Here is a 24927-nt window from a genome sequence, read left to right on the forward strand (position 1 = left end):
GAATGATTAGAAGGAAGGTAGAAAGGTGGAATGATACACTCGGGAGAAAGTTCAATGCGAAGCGCCAACGTCGTGGATGGTGTTTCGCCAAACCGACAAACAGGGAAGAGAAGAGGCTTGTGATCATAATTTTATTATGGTGATGTTTCTCCTCTTTTACCCGTGGTTGGGACCGTTGTTGTTGCGCCCGTTCGCCACGAATCATTCATGGGAAAATAACAATCGCCCTTCGCCTATCAGCCGTTTGGTGGGGAGAAGTTGTTATGTTTTCTATTTTGATTTTTTCTTGTCGTTGTTGTTAGTGGTGCCAATGCTCTCTTTCGACCTCACGGGCTGTGGTGATAAGCAATCACAGCTGATTGTTGGAGCTGTGTACGTCAGCCTGGTGCAATAACGCTCGTAGGGCACTCGTTACGCTAACATGTCAGCATCAATGAGTGTTTTCCCTGTTGTTGTTGTGGTTTAGTGTGTTCCTTATCAACTTTATGGGTTTTCTATGGCTTTGACTTTTGTTTACTGCTTGAATTTTGTTTCGCAATGCTTTTTGGCGAAGAGGGTTGTTTTTTGTGATTTTTGTTTATTGGGATCGACTACGGTTAGAACTGTTTGTGTGTTGTTCATGTCATTTTTTACATTGCATAGAACAAAAAAATAGTAAACTCTGTCTTTTCTTGTTACTAATACTTTTTGTTTTTTTTTTAAACATATCTTAAATGATCAGAGTGGAAAACTTGACACGAAAACTTGAGTTAATGGTTAAATTTATTACAAAATAAGCTGTAAGTTAAAGACAAGATCTCCAATCATATTTAACTGTCTTCTTGCGTATTCTTTTTAATCCTTAATGTTTTCATGTTTCAATTTTCCATGGATAAATGACAATAAAAGGTAATTAAAAGTGTTTCATTTAACTCAACATGTTATTTTGCTATTGGAGAATTAAAGTGCAGTTTTGTTGATATAAATATTATTAAATACGTTCAATGATTAACTGCAATGTTAGTTGTTTTGTTTAATGAGTCTACCGCTAACTCTGTTCGTGGGAAGTTTTGCTGTGGGATTTAATCGTTTGCTTCGGCTAACATCCAAATTTCACCATGAACGCATCGTGAATGTTGGTATATTAGAGCTAAGTAAACATGATGAACATTCAACCAATATAGGATGTAATCTTAGTGTAAATAGAGTTGAGGAATGCAATATTATATCTTATGATGTACCAAACACCAAGCCAAACCTTTGAATGTGATTTGTTGCCAAATAGTTGTTGATGTTCTTGATGTTTACGATTCGTCTTCCATCAATTTTTTTTTATCACATGGTTCATTCATCGAGTTACAGCCTATTCGACAAGAACAGCTGTTATAAATTATTTATTTATTTATTTATTTATTAACTCAAGGACCGTCCGATACCTTCATGTTCCTTAACTTCAACGTATATACGTATAAAACACATGTTTGTATGAACTAGAGTTCGCTTCTTAGCCGCTCACAGCAATAGAATTTCATCACATTCCAGGCGAACGTATGAAAAACTCTTACTATCATTGCCCATTCGCAATTACTCTCCATTGCGCCGTGATACAACGCCATCATTTACGCCAAAGTGTAACAGTTGACCTCATTCAAGTGAAGCATGTCATAAGGCTCCTTCGCCCCCTTGCGTACCACCGCTGATGTACAGGGGGGTGCCGCATAAACATAATATGCCCCCGCCATGTACCATGCCATGTGGTGGTGCCGCTCGGGATGAGTGGGATGTTCACTAAGCGATTCTAATCGCTTTGCCACCACCTCACCGCGCGAGCGCTTCATCGTTTTCGCAACACACACACACATATGCTTTGGCGGAACTTGCCGCGGCTTGCTGGTGGTGCCCGGTGGCACTTTACGTACGGTTTCCGTGCAATTTTCTCCTCGATTGTGTCGCTCTTGATAGAGGAGGATGTGCGCACTGGGTGTCTTTGGGGGTGTCTCTTGCGTGTGCTGCCGTTTCTTTTTGGCCTATTCAAACGCACGCTCCGGTCCGTTGGCGCATCCCTTGAATGACAACTTTTCATGCCGAAGAAGCGGAACACACACAGTGCGCAGTACGGTAGCGGGTTGCGGGTATACCGTACTCAGTCAATAGCCCTCTGTATGGCCTTTCGCCCTCGGGGCGGGAAGAAGGTAGTATTGCAAAGAAGGCAGTTGAATAAGCAAAGACAAACTACCGTTTCCAAACGGGACGGTCGTACTAGTTGGCACAACAGTAGTAGGTCGTGCACATAATCATAGGTCATGAAGCGGAAAAGCGGGGATGTGAACTGACACAAACGGGGCTTTATAAACACCAGGCAAGAGACAGGCGAGCATTCCAGGGCGAAGAGAGCAAATTATTTTAAGCCTAGAGCTGTTGTGCGTATCATTGAATCATGCAAATATGATCCTCGGTCTTGTATCGATCAAACTGTTCTACAAAATCCTGACAATTTCCATGATCCTACGCCAATACCAATAACTTTGCAATCTAATTTCGTTCGACTAAACTGAGTTTTTAATTATTTTTCACTCTTTTTCACTTCAATTCCAGGTGACAGTCTGCACTGCTCGCCGCTCGACAGTGCGTACAAGAGCAAACCGCTCGCCCACTACCCGGAGCACGTCGCGTGGAACCCGTTCGATGCGCACGGTATCTGCATGCTGTCCCTGCCGCAGGGTTTGCGTTTCCGCACGCAAAAGCACAACATCGAGCCCCGGTTCCACGCGTTCGCGACGACGCGCGAGGACGGCAAGCGCTGCTACGGCTTCAGCCTGGTGTTTTACGAGGAGGTGCGCAACCGGCAAATCTGCAGCGCCATGCACACGCTGCAGTCGATGTTCATTACCGAAATCTCCAGCTCGCAGCAGCCACCGCCCGGGACGCTGCGCCGGGTAAAGGAAAGCCCGGTAAGCAGGTCGCTGCCGAGACATTTCAAAATAGCAGCCCAGGCGCCCGCCTCGGCGCTCAGCTACTATGACGTCACGAAGGATAAGCTGTACGTGGCCAAGAGCCTGTCGCTCGTCTGCCAGGTGCCGTACGCGCACGTGGCGGAGCTGTTTCTGCAGAATCTCTACCGGTAAGCGTGTGATGGGGGTGTGTGTGTGCTGTAAGAATATTATCGATACAGAAATACAACCGGATGGGTAGGGTGGGTAGTTGGGCTATTTGTGTACCGCCGGTATCGAGGTGCGCCCCGGCTATTTGTTCCTGCACATCGAGAGCTCACATCTATGACGTGGTCAAATTCTAGTTATTGAAGAAACAATGTGTTGTTATTACTCACTGATCAAACTTTGTAAAACAGAACACTGAACTTGTTATCAGCTTGGCGTTAGGCAAATAGTAGAGTCGAAAATAAAGCGTTTAAATGCTGTTCCGCGTATCAACACGTTCCCTAGAGTCGACGAAATTCTACTTAGTCGTTATCCATAAATTACGTAACGCTAACATAGGACTGGTAAATCTCATTTCCTCTAATGTAAAAAAAAATCTTTACTGCTCAGAATTGGTGTTTTTACTGCTATAATGCTGTAGATTAAGCTATTAAAATAGGATATTATAATACTTCGTTCTATTTTGAAGTATTTCTGATTCTCGTTGATCCCATCATGATCGGATTTTTGAGAATTTTATTCCCATCGTGATTAGAATTCAAACAATTTAAGCTACACCTATTTGAGGTCATAATGGAGTTTCCACGAGCAAGAAAAAGGCACTACTCTTCTCAGGCTTCTATGAAATAAATTAAAACAAGATATAGCATAATAAAATTCTTAAAACGGTGGAGTATAGTAGGGATCGAGAAGATTTTTTTCAACCAAAATCATTTTCATTTGCAATCTACATTGAGGATTGGTTACGCTAATTTTCAAAAATAAAAGTACATTAAAATTTGAACAGATAATTATCATTGGGTCGGTCTGGTGAAACAGACGTCAACTCGTACGACTGAACAACATGCCCGTCATGGATTCAAATCCCGAATAGACCGTGCCCCATACGTAGGACTGACTATCTAGCTATGATAACAATAAGTCACTGAAAGCCAAGCTCATATTATTAGTGGGTACAGGCAGGCCTTGACCGACAACGGTTGTTGTGCCAATGAAGAAGAAGAAGAATTTTCATTTTTCTACCTAAAATTGAATCTTTGTGATATCAGTTTAGAGTTTCTAGAGCATCTTACTGTGTATTAAGTAACATTATATCAAACCTTTATTCCACCATTTTTATAATAATCTTTACCCTGCAATTTATTTTCCCATTCCCCCCGCTATGGTTACGTAATTTATGAATGGACCCTTAAGTAGAATCCTAAGACACACTTTCAATTAAACTAATTAAAATATAATGGACAACTATTTGAAGTTATTTTTAGTTTCCTTACGCAAATCAACAATGTATCACAATTAAATAACTGCTATTTACTACCAGCAACACTGCTAACTGACTGAAATGTACTATTATATGAATTTAAATCCTCAATAAGCCATTCAAGTTCTTAAAAGCTCCCAAATTGGGAAATTAAAGTGTGAAGACTATGCTCATTTTGTAGTTTTTGATAGTAATTATTTAATAGTAGCTTATTGACTCGCCACACACAAACGAATGCATAAATATAGATAGAAGGCTATCAATAACACTTACTCTCTCCCTGTTCTTTTCCTTTTCCAGCTGTCTTCCGCGACATCCCGGATCCCGGCTGAGCCTGGAAAGCTACGTGTACAACATCCTGTACGAGGTGTCGACGCCGCCGCCGGGCAAATCGATACGAATATACATACCGCCGGAAGAGCCGCACCTACCTCCGATCGCCACCATCCTGCAGCGGCCGGCCCAGAAGGACGAGCTGCCGCACATGGACTTTCCGCTGCGGCTACTGTTTACCTATCTCGGCGTCGAGTGCGTCATCCAGCTGTTCACGTGCGTGCTGCTGGAAAGCCAAGTGCTGCTCCGGTCGACCGACTACCAGAAGCTCACGATCGTGGCGGAGTGCATCACCTCGCTGCTGTTTCCCTTCCAGTGGCCGCACGTGTACGCCCCGATCCTGCCCGCCTCGCTGCACCACTTCCTCGACGCGCCCGTCCCGTTCGTGATGGGGCTGCACGCCGACTGCGACAGCAGCTTCCGGATCGGGAGCGAGGCGAACCTCTGCTACGTGGACATCGACAAGAAGTCGGTCCAGCTGCCGGAGGAGCTGCCCTCCTTCCCGTACCGGCACGATTTCATCTCGGAAATAACGGCCGTCCTGGACAAGTACTCGGTGCCGCGCGACCGCTCGCTCGATCCGCCCAGCATACTCAGCCCAAAGAATCTCCTCAAGGACCATGACATGATGACGGCGAGCTGTACGCTCCCGTCCGGCATGCACGTGCGCCGGAAGCATTCCCTGCACGACCTGCTCGACTGGGATCGGCCGAACTCGCCCGACCTGCCGCTACCGCCGACGGCCGTGCCGGCCCGCCCGGACGTACGGCAGCGCATCGTCGACATTGTGCGGCGCAGCGGCGGGGACGAGGTGGACAGCGGCGGCGGCCCGAACGAGGTCATGCCGAGCGCGAAGCAGAAGCAGCCCCTGTCCACCCTCGAGCAGTACTACGAAGATCTGAGACTGAACAACGCGTTGCGCGAAATTTTCCTCAACCGGTTCGTGCAGATGTTTGCCGCGTACGAGCATTTCGTTATACTTCCAAATCAGGTAGAGGCTTTACGCTTCGGTGGCGCGCTTGCGGGCGTCGTCGTCGACGTGTCCTTGAGGTCCAACCTAATTGCGTTCCCTTTCTCTTCCCCCGACAGAGCAAAGACGAATGGCTGACGAACCGGGAATCGCTGCACAACTTCGACAAGGCGTCGTTCCTGTCGGACCAACCGCAGCACCACCGCCCGTTCCTGTCCCGCTTTCTCGAGAGCCAAATGTTTGCCACACTCATCGACAACAAGATCATGCTGTCGTGGGGCGACGACCTGAACGGCTGCCCGCTGGTCGACAGCCTGAACGGTGACATGGAGTACAGCTTGAAGCTGTTTGATTCAAGGATCAAAATTTTACGGTAACTATGGACGATTGCGCTCGGCCGTGACATTCGTTCACTTGCGTTCGCCTTGGGGCGCCGACCATCGGTATTGATTTCTGTGCTCTTCTGTTTTGCTCGTTGCAGTAAGCGCTACGGTGGCGAAAGCATGATCCGCACCGCCAACTACGAACCGTGCATACTGGCCCGCGAGACACAGAAGCTGCTCGACAAGCGGTTGCAGGCGGTCGACATGGAGGTGGCCCCGCCGAGCGAAATCCTGGACAAGCGGGCCCCCTACTACCGGAGCTTTCCGCTGCTGGAGAAATCCGTCCTCAACCAAGAGTGCGTCTCGAGGTACGAATAGTAACGCGCTTTACCATCGTTTGCTCTGTGTGTTGTGTGTATGAGTGTGCGCCTATATGCCAAGCTCCTCTTGCGCAGCGGAAACAGTGGCGCTGCTCGCGCTGGTTTGAGGCATGGTTTGTTTCCTTTTTTTTTTTTTTCTTTCTGTCGCTGTCGAATGTGGGCCGGTCGGGTGCTCTGTCTTGTGTGGTGGTGTGTTTGAAGCTTTGGAGCGGAAGGATATTGCAGAGGCAGCCAAAGCCATTGAAGGTTGTTCAATTCAAGGTGCATTTTGCAACGCAAAATTTTTAAGCCAGCAATCACGATCAAACACGCTTGATCGCGAACAAAAATCCTGTCAATTTTGGTATTTTGGTTCCCAGTTTTAATGGTGTTGATGCTCTTTTCTTTACGCTACGAATATGGTACTGTTTATACATACTTTGGTTTGGTTTTATTGCTTCCTGGTCCTTGTGCACACCAACTAGAATCGAATCTACTTCCAGCAGGCACCGCGGACAAAGGGAAAGAGAAACAAACAAACACGCTCCTCCAACTACATGTGTAAATTCTGTTGTGATATAGTTGCAAAATGCTGCTCTAGATGCGTTAGAATGGGAATTTTTCCCATTCGTCAAGTTTTATTATGTGCATATGTGTTTTTTTTATATGTATGATAGTTTTCGTGTAAGTCGTCGTCTTCGTTTGCGTATGAGCTAGTGCGTTTTAATGCAGTTTTAATATTACCGAAATAGGCAAGTAAGCTTTTTTTAAACACTGTTTTTAACGCGTAGTAGTACATCGAAAGAGGAATCCTGTACTTTTTTTTAGCTCTTTTATATTGTTATACTGTTGTTTTCGATTTTAATGTTTCCTTCTTGTGCTAGAATCTGTATTCCACTATTTTATAGCTATTTTATACTTGAAACTATAGTTGATACAATTTTAACAAATATAAATATGAATTTCCAGAGAGTGCCTTATAGAGCAGAGTAATTCAAAAATAGTTCAAAATTACCTTAAATTATTGATCCTTTAAAATATTATCACTTGCATTGAATCACTTTCGGACTGACCAACTAAAAGACAATGTCACCATGCAAAAAAGCTTCCTCTATTTGCACTCTATTTGTTAAAACAAAAAGATTCCGTTAAAATACCGTTCAAATTGTGATGTCGCGTGTGTCTCCTCCAGTAGCTTGTAACCCGTACTCTAGTTCGTACGTTTCTCTCTCTCTGAGGCAAGCGTTTTGCCGTGTGGCGTGTGATGCATGATTGTGACGTTTTTTGCATGAGCTGTTTTTGCGTATGCGTGTGATGATAATTAGTTTGTAGATTGCATCCAGCAGTGCAGTAGATGGAACAGCACAAGGAAGAACCTAAATCACCAGCTCGTCGTCCTGTCCCAGCTGGCGACTTCAAACTGTAAGCAGCGCACCACCGCAGCAACACGAAACGAAATGCAATAAAAATCCTTATTTTTCCCCTTATTAACAAACACTCAGCGCGCAGTGCTGCGCGTTCGCTTTATTTTTTATTGCTTAAATGGTTAAGTTTAGTTTTTTTGGCGCTTAAAAAGAAAGTTTGAAACTCAACTCGCGTTGCGACCATTTGGAGACCTCCCTGTGTGTGTTCGCGGGAACACACACAAACACACCGAACAGAGCTAAGTGTTTGTAATGTTGTGCCAGGTAAGGATTTTTATTTGATTCTATTTTCGGTTTGTATTATACAACTTTTTTTATTATTTTATTTTTGTTTTGTTTGTTTTATGTTTGGTTTTGGTTTGGTTTGGTTCACTCGTTTTCCCGCTTCCCATCACTATCACTCTCTGTTTGTGTGTATGTATATGAACTTCTTTACTAACAGACAATCATCTTTCAGGTTTTTGGTGCTGAAAAATAACTCACGGGACTCTTAAAAACACACCCACACACGCCTATTTGCTACAATGGTATTGATTAATGCAAACCTTTCTCCTCCACCATTTTGATTGCAGAGGCAACAGCTTGCGGCGCGTGAAGAACGGCAGCACGAAGTGGAAGGTGAAGGAGATCTCGTTAGATGGTGGAGGCAACGCGACCAACAACGTACCTGGACTGTCGAAGGATAGCGACGGCAACAAGTCCAACCGCAACTCGGCCAACCTGTCCGGGGCCGAAATCAGTCCGGCACTGCTGGCACAGGCCAACTGGACGTTTGTGGAGAAGCTGCTGAAGGTGTGTAGGAACAGTTTTTGCTCATTCAAATTAAAATCTCACATCTAAAACATTTGCTTAATCTCTCCTTGCAGGACATCAAGAGCAAAACCAAGCGCATGCTGCTGGAAAAGATGGGCACGGAGGCGATCGAGCTCGGGCTCAGCGGGGAAGCGTCAGTGACGGGCGTGGAGGAAAACACGATGATTGCGTCGCTGTGCGACCTGCTCGAGAAGGTTTGGTCGCACGGGCTGATCAACAAGCAGGGCAAATCGGCCCTCTGGACCCATCTGGCCGCGTACCTCGAGATAAAGGACTGCCAGAATCCGGGCAAACACCAGATGGACAACAGCTATCTGACCCCAGGTATGCGTTTAGCGGGCGGGGGGCGATAGGTGTAGGCAAAAATCACGGGACCAAAATCAAAGGCTGTTGCTTAGTCCCATTCATACACATTTTGTTGTGTGCGAATCGATCGAAAATATCATCCTAAATCAAATGGTACATTCTCTTTCAACACATACAGCCTTAGCGTGGACTGTCATGCGGAAGCGGATGGATTGTACGTGTAATGGTTACAGTTAAAACCTTTAAAGCTTACTTTTTACACTTGCATTTGCATGCGATTGGAATTAATTTGCTGGGTTCCCTCCCACTCTCTTTCATTTGCCTTTTTTGCCGAGCTATGATGCCGTTTCTGTTCTGTCAATTTTCCTATTTTTATTTATCTTTTATTTACACATTCTCTTTCGTTCGAATGGTGCGCGCTTCTTGCTCCTCCGCAAACTCCCTCCAACTCTCTAACGAACGTGGCCGCACACAGAGAAAGCACGCAGCAACTCGGAAACGCGCTATCGCACCCTAAAGCCACCGAAAAGTGGCCCCAGCATGGTGCCCGGTGGCTTAGACAAGTATCACACTACCATTGCGCACAAAATACGCCGGCTGCACAAGGGCAGCTTCGGCCCCACCGGGAGCGACACGCGCCTCTACTCAGCCTCGTCGGCGGAAACGGTACCAACGTCGCCCGGTCGCTTTACTAACTTTATGTTGTCCGATGTCGTTGCTTCCTTTGTCGGTATGCGTAATGGGTCGGTAGCTAACCTGTTTGCCACGCGCAGTCACTGCGGTGAGTAATGTGTGTGCTTTAGCCTCCGTCGTCACGTGTCCCGCGTTTCTCACGGTATTGTGGTGTGCCTCCCGGTATAAATCTTCCCGGCTCCTTGTACTCGTGGCCCGCGTGTGTGTGTGTGTGTGATTCTATTCGCTTTCGGGTTATCGCTAGGTGTAGATGTATTCTAACGGCAAGGAAAAGCCAATGGTTTCGCGGGTGAAAGAACGTGTGACTGACATTGCACCGCAAAAGTTTGGAGATTGCACAGCAGAGCGCTTCCACTGATTCGTTTGATTTAATATGTTTGCTTTTTTTTGTGTTTGTGTGTGAATTTACTCTTTTTTCTCCCTTGATTTTTTGGTATTATGCTTTTTTTAAATAGTGTTTGCTCTGTTTTCGAAACAAATACGTTCGTTCCCTTCAATAATGCTCCCCTTGCTTGCCCCTTTTACCAGATCTCTCATCGTTAGCCATCGAGCCGCAGCTGCCACCGCCTTCACCTACCCGCGGACGGTCCAAATCCCGCGAGCGCAAAAGTCTTGGCCCGGAGCAGCTACGGCCACTGCCCGAATCGCTCGAGTTTGACATCCGGTATGTGTGTTTGCAAAAAAGCAATTTCTTTCAAAAAAACCTAATTCCCATTTTCTATTTATGCTCTCCTCTTTTTCCAGCAACATTCTCGCAATGACGGACATTAAAACGCACATCGGCTACGCTCGTGCCTGGGTAAGGTTGGCGCTCGAGAAGAAGGTGCTGTCGCGCCACCTTCGCACCCTGCTGTCCGATGCCGCGCTGCTGCGCCAGCTGTACAAGCGGTCCGCGTTCGTGCGCTGCGACGACGAGGTGGAACAGTTCCTGTACCATCTGCTGACGCTGAACGCGGTGGACTACTTCTGCTTTACCAACACGTACCCGACGACCAAGCTGCCGTACCGGGTCGTTATCTTCCCGTCGAAAAAGTCCAGCGCGGCCACCACGTCGGCGAACGTGTGGATAGCGATATCGGGCAGCCTGGGCGAAACGCAGATCATCAACGTGCCGCGCCACTCGCTCGAGTTTGTGTTTCATGTAAGAATAGTGGCAAAGCGAAGAGATTATCTTTTACTTTAATTGTTTTTTTTTTTGTTAATTTTGCAGCACAAAACGCTTGGCATCTTAACGTCGTTAAGAATTGGACACGACGATACGGGAATGTCCTCGAAGTGGTTGGTGGAGCATGTCGTTATTAGAAACGAAGTCACTGGACACACTTACAAGTGAGTGTTCTCTTTGAACCAGTGCTGCAAAATGTCACTGTCAATGTCATAAAAAATTCTGACTGAAACGAAATTCATGTCAGCGTCACGTTCTCAATTGTGATAATCAATGCTTGGTGACATTTTAGCAACCAACGCTTGGTCAGTCACACTTTGCCATGACTTTTTTTTACTGTGATCAGTTCTGCAAAATGTCACTGCATAATGTCAATTCCGACTGAAACAAAACTCATGTCAGCGTCACGAGCTCTCTACTGTGATGATCAGATGTGAGACTCGAAAGTTGTTGCGACCATCACATGCTTGGTGACATTTAGTGCAACCAACTCTTGGTCAGTCACTTGGGCGCGACATTTTCTGTCGGTCATCATGATGCGAATAGTCCCAAGCAACAAAATGAGCGTGTTTTCTAGCTCTGTTTGTCCCGACAGTGCGAGATAGCATGATCATTTTGTTGCTTGGGATAATGCTAAGTATATTACAAAAATGTCACGATTATCACCGACAGAAAATGTAATGATCAAGTGAGTAACCAAGAGTTGAGTGCTAAACAAAATGTCATTAAGCATGTGATTGGTCCACCAATTGTTTGAGTCTCACCTCTGATCATCTTAGTTGTGTACGTGAGCTGATTTGAGCTTCGTTACAGTCATAAGTGTTGGTGACAGAAACAGTGGCACCACTGTTTACAGCCAGAAAAAGTCATGATTATGGTTGCGACGATATAAAGCGTTGGACACAAGCATTCGCATGAGGTGTTCGGCATGCCATAAAGCACTTTATTTGAGTATCAGCAGTGAACATCAAGCTATCACGAATATGTTCGTGGTGATTATCACGTGATGCTCAAGACATTTTGCAGCACTGTTTTTACCACTTAAAAAAACAGACAACAGCTTTAATGCAATCTGCTCGCTCGCTCCCTTTCCTTTTCCCGATAGATTCCCGTGCGGCCGTTGGCTTGGTCGCGGTATCGACGACGGTTCGATCGAGCGGCTACTGATCGGCCAGCTCGTCCCGCGCACCGTCGACAGCGAGGAGCTGGTGGAGGCGTGCCGCACGCCACCGCGCACCCGCAGCCCAAGCATCCAGCGGCCGGAGGTACGCCCGTCCGACATTCAGCACATGCTGGGCGATTGCGTCAACGCGATCGTCAAGTGGCACTACCGGCCGAGCCGGGACCGGGACGCCAGCTCGCTAACGAACCTGCTGTGCGGTGAGAACGGGCTGGTCAAGTGTCTCGAGCAGGCGTTCCTGTGCGGGTTCCGCTCGTCCCGCCTGTTCGGCCGCAACTTCTACCTGTGGGACTACTTTGTGCGGGTGAAGGAACAGTTCGAGATTTGCTTGGTGGAGGAATCGGTCGAGACGGTGCGCGGTGGTGGCGGCGGCGGTACCTCCAGCTCACCGCCTACCAGCGGCTCGAGCCCGGAATCGCCGCCGCAGGGAACAACAAGTCAGCTCGGTGGTGGTGGTGGTGTTGGTGTTGCCAGTGTCGCCCTATCGCCCGTCGCACGGCAGGAGCTATCGGCTGTGTGGCATTGCTACTGCCACCTGATGGACGAGATCAATAACGTTAAGCAAACGCTCGGCAAGGACGGTCGGTTCCAATTGTTTATCTGTTTGAGTTTGAGGTAAAGACAACTAATTTTCTTATCAGTTTTTGTGTGTGGTTTGCTATGCTTTTCCGTTTAAGATTTTGCTACTTTTTAATATGTAAAAATTGCTTTAAAATACTAATTTCATACAATTAATCTCACACACACACCTCTTGCAGGGAACATCTCCTGCACCGGATGCTGGTGCCGATGGCGTGCACGCGCGTAACGGCCGAGATGTACGAGGAGCAGAGCTTCCTGCGGAAGAAGGGTCTGCTAACATTCCTGCGCCAAATACTGGAACCGTTGGACGAATTTCACATCGTGTTGGAAAACTCGATTACTCAAGGTATCGGATCTCACTGTTAGGCTGGATTGGGTCCATATTCGATTTCGAGCGGTGAGCGGCATCTGCCAAAAACCAACAAATACTCTACCTATACCAAATCATACCCCAGTGCGAGCGCCGCGTAGTAATCGATTCGTCGCTCGATGGAAGCTCCCGATGGAAGCTTAAAGGGGCTTGTCTCAGGAGAGAGGAGTTTGAATTTCACGGGTTTGAAAATGTAAGCGTTGTAGGTACGTGTCGATTTACTGTGAATGCTCTAGCAAAAGCACAGAATAATACTACTGCAGGATCAGTGAAACGGAAGTAGAATCTCCTCACCGTGAATTTAAGTGTATATTTTATTTTATTTTTATATTTTCCTAAGCAAGCATGGCAGAAGTAGTGTAACGTAGACGAAAGCCCTGTGGTAACTATAGATTTCTATTTTGTATATTCCGCTACATCGTCATGATACGTTAGTGGGGGGAGAGTTTTTGTTTTATGCAACCCGATTTTCGGTCATGCATTGGGCACATAATAGCAAAAGAGACGACTGGTGGTCTCTATCATACCTTTTGGTTGTGTTTTAGATTGTAGGGAGAACGGGACAGTTTGTTTTACTCGCAATCAATTTAGGCCAAATGATTTTACTGTTTAAGGTTTAATTACTACACACATACCCGCGGGCACTCAGAGACACGGACTGAAGCAGGGCGAACGATTACCTGGCGATCTGGTCCTTCCGTGCGGTACTCAATCTCCCCATCTCCCAAGAGACACTGTGGCCAAAGAATGACTTCAGAATGATGATTTGAGGACGGGTTGGGAAGTGTGAATGTGGTTTTCGTTGTGTGTTTTGAGTCGTTTTTTGTTTTGTTTCATCCTTTGCTTTTCCAGTTGTGTATGTTGTTAACGTGCTTTCTGTGTTTTGCAATCATAAAGATTGTGAAAGGATTTTAGCTTTTTGTTTGTTTGTTTGTTTTTGTTTTTAATCTGCTGGTGGGGAGGGATAATTTGAAAATAGTCATCGACGAAATAAACTGTGCCAAAAGGAGCGTTGTGTCTCTCCGGTGAGGTGCTGCAGGAGAGTAGCGATACGCATTAATCCTCTTCATTAAAACGTAATGAAAACGGAAACTAGACCTAGTAGGGAGTGATGAGAAAGGAGAATTTGATCGTACAACCCAGCTATATGTGTCTGTGTGGGTTGATTTAATTCTTTCCGTTCATTCCGCTCTACATCCATTTCGAGAGTCTGCCCTCCAATGTTGCGAGAATACACAATCTCCTTATGAATCTCCAGTGATGAGTGTTTCGTGTCACCCATGCTGATATTAGTCAATCGAAACGTACACATATTTAGATCTGGTTAGTGGGTTAGTGGAAGAAACATTTAGCTCGTGTGTACGGTGTGTGCCCTACCGTAGTACCGCATCGTCCTCTTTCACTGTGTCTTCGTGAGCATGAAATGTGTAAACCATAACAAAGAGAAGAGAATAAAAACAAAAAATCGTCATCCATTGCCGTTAATGGTTAGCAAGTAGTGAACGGGGCAAAGCGTTATTATTCAACTGCTGCTGTGTATGGAAAGTTGAGAACAAAACAGTGCAACTAATGAGGTAGAGCGTAACGTAATTCAACGATGTCCACAAACTACGAGATGGACAAGGATGCAGCTGAGGCAGAGATTATAAGTTGTGTAAAAAACAAAAATTGGGTATTTTATATTATTTTTTTACAAAAACTTCATGAAATATTCATATAATTTTCAGACAAATTAAAACTCCTTATGTTCGATGTTTTTGGTGAATCACACAGAATCCGCGTAAGTCTGTTTAACTTGACTTCTAAACACTTAGTAATGGACCTCGAGGGTACATTGATCTCCGTTCGTCGAGATTGACACAATTTGTGTTAACTCAGCATTAAATGTGTTCTGCGATGTTTCGCTGTGCAGAACCTTTGAGGGGAAAGTACTACGGCAACCTTAAGGGTGCAGCTAAAGGAAGTGATCGTCTGGTTAGCTTACGTTGAATACTTCCGTTGAAATCGTAGCCTATGCGTGTAACGTTCCTTTTTTGTTTTACTAAGTTACTAAGCCGGGGCAAAGATTTACATCGAACTCATTATAGGCCTTAAAAGGCCTTCAAACAAATATCATTTTCATCCAAATCCTGGGCATGTACCAGAACCTATACCAGACATGAAACATATCCTGTATTGATCTAGGAGCTTAAAACTTAATGCTATCTCGGTTCTGTGATAGTTATGTGACCTATTCTGGTCTTTAGACCACCATGTTCTACACCGACCTGGTCATATAACAGATCCTGTATCCTGGTCATGTAACAGATGTCTAACAGATGTCTTATCTCCGTCCTGATAGGCCTATTTAAACCTGAACTCAACTCAAACCCGGTCCAAGAATCCAAATACAACTAACCTTAGTGAAGAAGAGAATCTGATCACGAAGTTATTTAAGTTCTGAAACTGAGGTCCTAACCAAGGACCGAGGTCCAAGGATCTGCACCAATTCTAGGAGTTGTATCTCGACTCTGAACTGCTCGCTAAAACTGATTAAAATCTCAATCTGGTTGAATTATTTTGATTCCTGACCATCAGGAATTCAATCTTTCTGAAATCAACACTAAGTGTTTCCCAACCCTATATCTGATACCAATACAACATGAGTTCTGGCACTGATTTTGTACTAACTCAGAATCCATCATTATGTATACAAGAACTGATCCGACATATGATCCAAATTGATGTAGTGTTCCTAACACTTATAATTGAATTCAGGACCAAGGTTCTTCATCAAGAACCAATCTCTATTCAAATCTTTTTACTATGTGGTACATCAAGTTATCTCAATCAGAATCAAGAACTGATTCCGACCATATCTTGATCCGAAAACTCCTTTAAAGGGATTGCATCAAAAACGCCGTTTCTATTTTGGTACTGAAACTAATAAATCGGTAATGGACATAGTACAGAAACTACCTTGGTTCAAGAACTACTCCTCAACCTCATTGTACAACAGTGGTAATTTCTTGTTCAGTTGTAATTTCAAGACAAAAAAAAAGATCCGCACAGGTAGACAAAATACAGGCGTAAAGTATGATTTCAACAGTGATTTTCGTATTTCTTCATCCACTGTACCGCCGCACCGCACATTGTAACGTCTTTTTCAAATGTCCATCGCGCAAAGCTTTCGTTTTTGTTGCCCTCCCCCCCACCCAATCGAAAGCTCGCACGATTGCACAATGGGCATTTGCCGGGATGAAATTCAAAAAATCAACTTTTTAATAGCGCAATTCCAAGTAATAGGTTTTAATACTAAGGGTTAAACTAAGAAAAATACCAAATTTGAGCTCTTTATCTGTTCTGGTTCTCTAGAAAACACCTCTCAAAGTCGAGATTTGTTAAAAAAACGCAGAAAAATCTTCACTTTTTTGGAAAACTTTAAACCTTTGTAACTTTTTCAAATATGAACCGATTTTGATAAATTTAGACATTTTATAAAGGATATTTAGTCAGCTTTATAAACACATGAAAAATTTTGAGCTCAGTTAATTTGATTCAAAAATATACGATAATAACTGAAGAAACCTCCTGAAAATTTTCATAATTTTAATTTTTGACTTGATGCCATTATAAAAGTGGCGTAGAGTGGCGTTGTCTCATATATGTCACATCATAGTGTAATGTATATACTATCAATCTGTGAAGAAATATTCTGCGAAAGTTTGCGAACGCGAATTTTATTGAAGTTTTTTCACATCAACTTTTTCTAAAAACAGACACATGCGTTACTAGGCGGCTCCATAGGTGCCTAGTGTAGCGTATTACGTGTATTCTACAAAAATATATTCTACATGCTTTTGATCAACTTTCATTTCCATTACAAAGCTCTGTATCTTAGTTTCAGCTCATGTACTTATCTTATATGTAAATTTCTATTCTAACCTAACTTTATCATTAAACATAATGAAGCAAATCAGAACCAAATACCTTTTGGTCCTACTGCAGATTATAGAAGGATATAAGGAAAGTAATTCTTAAATTATACGCATAACAGGAAAACGTTATGAATGCAGTAGCATCTATTGGCGTTTTGGGAGAAGAAACTCCCAAAACTCATGACAAACTAAATATAAGGATAGAGGGGAGATGCTACAAAGAATTTTTTGCAAGAAAGAAAATGCATCCAGAAGGACATTTTGTATAATGAGCTGTATTCCTCTGATTCGTTAACCAGTTCAATATCAGTAGCTACACGCACTAAAACAAAGACAGGGTTTAACTTTACAAATGAAGTAAATACTTAGTTTGTAGCTATCGTGCAATTTTGATTTTTTCAGATAGTTGTAAAACCAAGAAGGATTTTTAGTTTTATTACCTCTTCTGAAGGCAGTACAGCACTTGGAAAGGTATTGGATGAATATTCAAAGACAAACAATGTGTGCTGCTTTTCATTACGAATTTGGGATGTACTTTATTTCAATGCACCTGCTCTCTCTAATTATTTAAATGCCTTTATTCATGTTTTTAGAAAAGTGAACTAGAGCTGTGTTGTCAGGAGCTTGTAATAGCATCCACCTAAGTTGTGTATGTAAATTTTTAATATTTGTACTACCTGTGAGTAAAAAAAAAAATTTTATTCAAAATTATTATGTTTTTTTTATATATTATTATTATTATTATTTATTTAATCTTCATTATGGGACATTACAGTATATTTTAAAATAGTTTATACTATTAGCAACAAATAATACAAGAAAAAAAACACAAAATTAATAAAACTAAGCAAAAATCCCTTAAAACACTATTTTATGTAGCGCCACCTGGTGGTATTGATGCGAACTACAAATAAAATGTTATTTACTATCATAATACTCTACTACAAACGATAAAAACTAACAATTTCTGCAAAAAAAATTTATCCCGCAATTTGTTCTAAACTGCCCATTGTGGATTGTTGACAGGCGTTCCCCCCGCCCAGTTCGCGCTGTCAGTCAGCTGACAGGCGGTGTTGGCAAATGTGACGAGGATGCAGAGTGGCCAGATTATTTTTGCGGTTTTCGGTAGGCGCATCAAAATTTTATCGGTAGTTTTCGGTAGGAGTTCAAGATTATTTCGGTAGTTTTCGGTAGGCTTTGAAGTGTTGAGCGGGGGGGGGGTAGGGAATTTAACCCAACAAATGATTGGCACGCTCTAGCAGCAATCCAAGGCGATATCGAACATGAAAAATATATGGGATGTGATAACCCAAAGTGGGTAGAAAGGAGGTGTCGTCATGTAGAACAATTGGGCATCGAGGCTTTACAAAAAAGCACTAAACCATGATCGACGGCAGTTGTCAAATGCGACGAATGTTGCTGGTATTTGGATATGATATATGAATTGTTTTCGTTTAATAAACATTTTTTTAGCATTAAAAATTCGTATTTTGCATCCACACTCCATAAATCGACATTTTACACGTTATAACGTAGCTGCTGCCTGTAAACAAATATCGACGGCTGTTGTCAAACCGAATCTCAAAATGGCAACATGCCAAACGCTAAGAAGACACCTCCTCTATATTCCACCTTGGAATGTTCCTATACATTTTTCATGTTCGATGTCGTGTTCTGTTGCTGCAGAGCGCCGGGTTACATTATCTGTCAAATTGCATATAAAATTTTATCAGCGCGTTCGACTTCATGAAGTGCAGACACGGGCCTTAGTTGTCTCTGTTGAATTTCTGGTTCTGGTTGCTAGTGATTTCCATATAGAGTTTAATACATTAAGTGATTTGGGAAATGGTAATATGACTTTTTGGTCAGTATTACGAAAAAATCTATGATTTTCGGTAGGATAAATGAAAAATCGGTAGTTTTAGGGGGCTCATCTGTGAATCGGTAGGCATATCAAAAATCGGTAGGAATACAGATAAATCGGTATTTCTGGTCACTCTGCGAGGATGGGATGCAAAACGAAGCAAAAAAAAACCCGCAAATAACAGTCAAACACAATAACAAATAGAGCCATCTAACTATCGGTCGCTTATCACCAAAACTCAGTGTATAAAGTAATAAAAAAGACGAAGGACCGTTTCCGTATCCCAAGGAGGTGGCAAATTAGCGCTTTCGCTATCCGCGCGTAACGTGACGGTGTTTGGTGTGCAGTGCACAAGTTGCGTGTTTGTTGTGTGCGGCTTACGGAAGTGTGATTCTTCGAACCGAACAAACGGAGTGACCATTAACGAACCATTGCCGAGCTTAGTGCGTGTTTTTTTTTCGTGTTCGTGAAAGTGTGTGGAAGAGAGGATTAGGAAAAGTCCAAGCTGCTGAGTATCGGCCAAGCGCCACTACTAGAACCAGCCAAGAAGATAACACAACAAACACCCCACTGTAAAGCCCCAAACAAACAGTCTCACTGTCAGCATCGCACAGTGAAGGAGAAGCGAAGGAAAAAAATAGTACACGTCAACAATCCGATCGCCCGCCAGCACGACGACAGCAGCCAGCAGCTAGAAGCATTCCAGCACCTCCCGTGTGTGGCTGATCGATCGACGACCGAGTGTCGCTGGCGGAATACTAAACAGCGGCAACCACGGTTGGCCTGCTCTCCTCCACGGATCGGTTTGAGGAAGTCGATTCGGGGTGAAAGTTGTACCGAGCGGCTGCTAGGTGCCGTCCACACATTCCCCCGCTCCAATAGGCGTTTTGCAGTTTGCGCTGTTGCGGTGGTTGCTTTGTTTCGGCGCTACGTGCTCTGCCAGTTTTTCCTCAATCGTGTGTGTGTGACGAGGAACACGAACGCGCACACCGACGGCCCGAACCAGTCAAACGAGCCGAGCAGATTACCACCAACACACCAGCACAGTGGGCACTCGCTCGTGGCTCTCTGGCCTATCCCACAATAAACTGGTGCTGTCCGGCGGCCCAACGGTTCAGTCTTCGGTTGTACGCGCCCGCGGAAAGATCGGCTCTATCTGCGCGCTCCTCTGCTCGTGTGAGAAGAAAAAAAAAACGGTTCCACGGTACGGCACCACCACCACCACTCTTCCTGTACTTCATTTTTTGTTTGCGTTCGCGCGCGCGTGTTTGTGAGACTCTCTCGCCAGAACTGTAGCAAACAACCCAGCAGCACCAACATGTGCGGTATCTTTGCGTACCTAAACTTCCTGACGCCGAAGACGCGGCGGGAAGTGCTGGACCTGCTGCTGAACGGGCTGAAGCGGCTCGAGTACCGCGGGTACGATTCGGCCGGCGTCGCCGTCGACGGCACCACGATCGATGCGGACATACTGCTGTTCAAGCGCACCGGCAAGGTGAAGGTGCTGGAGGACGCGATCCACTCCGCGGCGCAGACGGTCGACTTTAGCCAGTCGTGCGATACGCACGTCGGCATCGCGCACACCCGCTGGGCGACGCACGGTGCGCCGAGCGAGGTGAACTCGCACCCGCAGCGGTCGGACGACACGAACGCGTTCGTGGTGGTGCACAACGGCATCGTCACCAACTACAAGGACATCAAGAAGTTCCTGGAGCTGCGCGGGTACGCGTTCGAGTCGGACACGGACACGGAGGCGATCGCGAAGCTGGTGCACCATCTGTGGAAGCAGCACCCGAACTATTCGTTCCGCGAGCTGGTCGAGCAGGTGATCCAGCAGCTGGAGGGTGCGTTCGCGCTCGCCTTCAAGTCGAAACACTTCCCGGGGGAGTGTGTGGTGACGCGGCGCGGTTCCCCGCTGCTGGTGGGCATCAAGGCGAAGACGAGCCTGGCCACGAACCACGTGCCGATCCTGTACGGGAAGGGCCACCGGCACGGTTCGTCCGGGAACGTTGGGGTGGTTGAGCCGACGCCCGACAATACGGCCGACTTTATCAATCCGGGCGAGGAGGTGGAGTACTTCTTCGCGTCGGACGCGTCGGCAGTGATCGAGCACACGAACCGGGTGATCTACCTGGAGGATGACGATGTGGCGGCGGTGAAGGACGGGGCGCTCGGCATCCACCGGCTGAAGAAGAGCCAGGACGATCCGCACGCGCGCGAAATCACCACGCTCAAGATGGAGATCCAGCAGATCATGAAGGGCAACTATCGGTACTTCATGCAGAAGGAAATCTTCGAGCAGCCGGAATCGGTGATCAACACGATGCGCGGGCGGGTGAACTTCGAGAGCAAGAAGGTGACGCTGGGCGGCATCAAGGACTACATCCCGGAGATTAAGCGCTGCCGGCGGCTGATGCTGATCGCGTGCGGTACGTCCTACCACAGCGCGGTGGCGACGCGCCAGCTGCTCGAGGAGCTTACCGAGCTGCCGGTGATGGTGGAGCTGGCGTCCGACTTTCTCGACCGCAACACGCCGATCTACCGGGACGACGTGTGCTTCTTCATCTCGCAGTCGGGCGAAACGGCCGACACGCTGATGGCGCTGCGGTACTGCAAGCAGCGCGGCGCGCTGATCGTCGGCATCACCAACACGGTCGGCAGCTCGATCTGCCGCGAGTCGCACTGCGGTGTGCACGTTAACGCCGGGCCGGAGATTGGCGTCGCCTCGACCAAGGCGTACACCTCGCAGTTCATCTCGCTCGTCATGTTTGCGCTGGTGATGAGCGAGGATCGGCTGTCGCTGCAGAACCGCCGGCTCGAGATCATCGAGGGGCTGCGCAATCTGGACGCGCACATCAAGCAGGTGCTGATGCTGGACCAGCGCGTGCTGGAGATTGCGCAGGACCTGTACCAGCAGAAGTCGCTGCTGATCATGGGGCGCGGCTACAACTTTGCCACCTGCATGGAGGGTGCGCTCAAGGTGAAGGAGCTGACGTACATGCACAGCGAGGGCATCATGGCGGGCGAGCTGAAGCACGGACCGCTCGCGCTCGTCGACGACACGATGCCGATCGTGATGATCATCATGCGCGACCCGGTGCACCAGAAGTGCATGAACGCGCTGCAGCAGGTGACGGCCCGGGAGGGCCGCCCGATCATCATCTGCGAGGAGGGCGACCGGGAGACGATGGCGTTCGCGTCGAAGGCGCTCGAGATACCGCGCACGGTCGATGCGCTGCAGGGCGTGCTGACCGTCATCCCGATGCAGCTGCTGTCCTACCACATCGCGGTGCTGCGCGGCTGCAACGTCGACTGTCCACGAAATCTCGCCAAATCGGTCACGGTGGAGTAATGGATATTCGTGTTTTGTGTGTGTTATGTGTGCAAGAGCAGTGCGTGAGTGTGTGTGTGACACCCAATGCGATGGAGAGGAACATTACATTACTGCGGCTGGAACAGGCGGCTGAACGCTAGTAGAGAACGCCGTGTCGTTTGCGAATTTGTTTTTCCTATTTTTCTGAATTATGTGCACGCACCCAGTAGCTTTTAAGTTGTTCTCCAAGAGAGACTTTTTTTTATTACTTGTTGTTGCAAACCCGTTTCTATCGTGTGCTAAAAGCGAAACACTACCCTCTCTCACTCTTACTCTAATACAGGGTTTTGTTGGGATTCTCATAGCTGTGGGATACTTTCTTGCCTCTTTCTTATGGGAAATCAACTTTATATGATGAGAATGGCCCATTTTTGGACACTCATTGGAAAATCCTATTGGATTTGTCCAAAAAGGATGCTATAGAGTCCAATTCCTTCCATTTAAATTTCATTTCGTGTAAGAAAGAGTCATGAAAGTATCCCACAAGTATGAGAACCCTTGAAAACCCCTGTAAGACGCAGTAACAGTTAGAAAAACTATTAGAACTATTGTTAGAACTATTGTAAAAGTCACCGTTGTTTGAAGTCACCGTTACGTGCAAAAATCTGAATTTTGGGCGCGAGAAAATGAATCTTAAAATGATAAATGGTCGGTGCCACTACAAACACTATCATTGCATCACACTAGTAGCGCGTGAATGGAAGATACGATTAGCGGCCTTAGGGTTCGCGCTGTGCGTTGAGAGCATTTACCGTCTCTTGTTTTTGTTTTATCAATAAGCTCTTTTTATTACTTGCTACCCTCTCTCCTTACCCCCCCCCCCTCCTCACTTGCCGCTAGCTATCTCTATATCGGGTGGTAATGGCAAGCGCTATTGTAAAAGGGCTCCCAACACACAACAGACAGCTGAGGCGTCGATTGATGCCTCCACGTCCGCAAAAGCGTCGTCAGCAGTGAGTGTGCAGGCAGTGTGCAAACAAACACCCTTAGGTGGGCGGTGGATGGGGGGGGGTGAGGACGCCAGCACCAGAGCACACGAAAACTAGCTCGAAACAATCCGCCCTGTGTCTGTCTGTGTGTGGTTGTGAAGCTGAGTGATAAGCGCGAACACCACACATTGGCGCAACTTTATCATTTGCATCATTTACAGCGAATTGATAGGCTTCCCCTCCTTCTCCCACCCACCCTGGTGTGTGTGTGCGTGTTTTGCCGCCCACATCTCCGCGTCTCGTCCCCTGTTTGACGCAAATGTACAAGGGAAACGTCTTCGTCTATTACCTTTTTGCGTCTGTGCGGAGATAAGTTTGATTTTGGCCTAATTTTGGCCATCGTTTCTCCCTATCCCTATCTTCCCCTCGTCCTCCCCCTAAAACAGCTTCCCTTTGATGGTGGCCACACAATTAGTGGTCAATTTTGCACAATAAAGCAACCCGTATCTTCGATCAAATCGGACGGCAGAAAGCGTCAGCAACGACGGCGGCAAGTGTCTTCCGTAACAGCAAAAAGTAAAACAAAAATCCATCTAGCTATTGTGTTACACTTCTAGAAGGAAGGCAGGGAGTTTCGGCAGAAGTAGATTTGATTAGAAAGAGTGGCGCGCGCACGCCACCCACCGGCAGCGTGCAAAACGGCGGCACGCCACGTGTCTGTCGGTCCGCCATGTGTTTAATCTCGCGCAAAAAGTGGGTTAAGATCGACGCAGGAGTTTTACCTTTCCCCTACTTACTTCTTTATTGTTATAGTTTTATGTTAAACACACACACGCTTTTGCATTGAACAGTTTTTTTGACGTGCATTTCGGAATTAATAGTGAAAGAGTGTGAAAAGGAAAAATAATCAAGACGAACTATTCGGGAGTTGACTAAATTTAAGCCAAAAAGATGAAACGAAAAATTTAATTTGTGCAGAGTTTGAATTAGAGAGAGAGAGAGAGCGATAGAGAGAGAGAGAGAGAAGGATGTAAAACAGAAAAATATTCCAGCAATTTACTAGAGATAATACTGTAATAAGAATTAATAGTAACACGGATGGATGTGTGTATTGTGGAGCGCCCCATGCATCATCTGTAAGCGGGCACCACCACACCCCCCCTCTGTGTCCCCTGCGTGTGCAGTATATTTGTACTTGTGAATAAAGTATTAGTGCTTTTTCTTTTTATTGGTAAAAAAAACAACAGGAATCAAATTCGAATCACTTCACCACGAAAACACACCCGAAAAAAAAACATGTTTTCCCCGTCCGTCGTCGATCGTCGACGCCTCTACTAAAGATTTGCATTTTATGCAATAGCGCAGTCGTCCGCTTCCTTCTCCGAAACGAGTCCAGCGGACGGGAGCCGCAGCAGCAGCATCATCTCTTGGCCTCCAACAGCAGACAGCAAAGACCGAACAGCCCGGAACCGAAACCGGGCACGATCGAGTTCGATTTTTTTTTCTTATTCGCCTATATTACCTCATCGCAGAGAGCGACCCCGGACCGCATAGTGCTCTGTGCACTTTCTCCGATGTATTATGTTGCTTCTTTTCTTTCTTTCTTTTCGAATGTGTGCTGTGGCCAAAACGCGGAACTTTCGTTTTGGGGCGAATGTGTGTGTGTGTGTGTGTGTGCCTGTGTTTGATTTCGTTTCCATCCATAATGACCGCATCATTCGCCCCTGGAGGACTGGCTATAGGTTGGGCAAGATTGTTGAGTCGCTTGTCTTGGCTCTCCTACCCGCTTCTGGCGCCAAAGCTATAGGTCTGTTACCTCATAGCCTCAAAGTTTCGTAAAATAATAAACTTTGTGCTGTTTTCTATTCCTTTTTTGCTTTGGTGAAGTGAATCGCTTCGAAGAAATTCAAGGTCAATCGGTGCCTCCT

General features: G+C 45.9%; 2 protein-coding genes across 5 annotated transcripts in view; both read left to right on the top strand.

Annotated features, from left to right (window-relative positions):
- LOC120905091 (DENN domain-containing protein 5B) overlaps nucleotides 1-14419 on the top strand; it is a 31918-nt gene extending 17499 nt beyond the window's left edge. For 2 of the 4 annotated variants that reach the window (XM_040315787.1, XM_040315786.1), the window contains exons 3-14: nucleotides 2575-3100; nucleotides 4699-5722; nucleotides 5821-6074; nucleotides 6183-6392; nucleotides 8380-8599; nucleotides 8674-8944; nucleotides 9402-9707; nucleotides 10148-10283; nucleotides 10364-10760; nucleotides 10830-10948; nucleotides 11890-12579; nucleotides 12723-14419. In XM_040315787.1, the coding sequence (XP_040171721.1) occupies nucleotides 2575-3100; nucleotides 4699-5722; nucleotides 5821-6074; nucleotides 6183-6392; nucleotides 8380-8599; nucleotides 8674-8944; nucleotides 9402-9707; nucleotides 10148-10283; nucleotides 10364-10760; nucleotides 10830-10948; nucleotides 11890-12579; nucleotides 12723-12912 (4343 nt within the window). In that variant the 3' untranslated portion in view covers nucleotides 12913-14419. Of the gene's footprint in view, nucleotides 1-2574; nucleotides 3101-4698; nucleotides 5723-5820; nucleotides 6075-6182; nucleotides 6393-8379; nucleotides 8600-8673; nucleotides 8945-9104; nucleotides 9141-9401; nucleotides 9708-10147; nucleotides 10284-10363; nucleotides 10761-10829; nucleotides 10949-11889; nucleotides 12580-12722 lie in introns of all 4 variants that reach the window. The other 2 variants (XM_040315788.1, XM_040315789.1) reach the window with 2 other exon arrangements.
- Nucleotides 14420-18820: 4401 nt separating this feature from the next.
- LOC120900995 (glutamine--fructose-6-phosphate aminotransferase [isomerizing] 2-like) lies at nucleotides 18821-24243 on the top strand. Its single transcript, XM_040308660.1, has one exon. It carries the CDS (start codon nucleotides 20016-20018, stop codon nucleotides 22047-22049), a length of 2034 nt encoding a protein of 677 aa, XP_040164594.1. The 5' UTR covers nucleotides 18821-20015; the 3' UTR covers nucleotides 22050-24243.
- The last annotated feature ends 684 nt before the right edge of the window (nucleotides 24244-24927 follow it).

The sequence above is a fragment of the Anopheles arabiensis genome, chromosome 3 (genome assembly GCF_016920715.1).
Source record: "Anopheles arabiensis isolate DONGOLA chromosome 3, AaraD3, whole genome shotgun sequence".
Lineage (NCBI taxonomy): Eukaryota > Metazoa > Arthropoda > Insecta > Diptera > Culicidae > Anopheles > Anopheles arabiensis.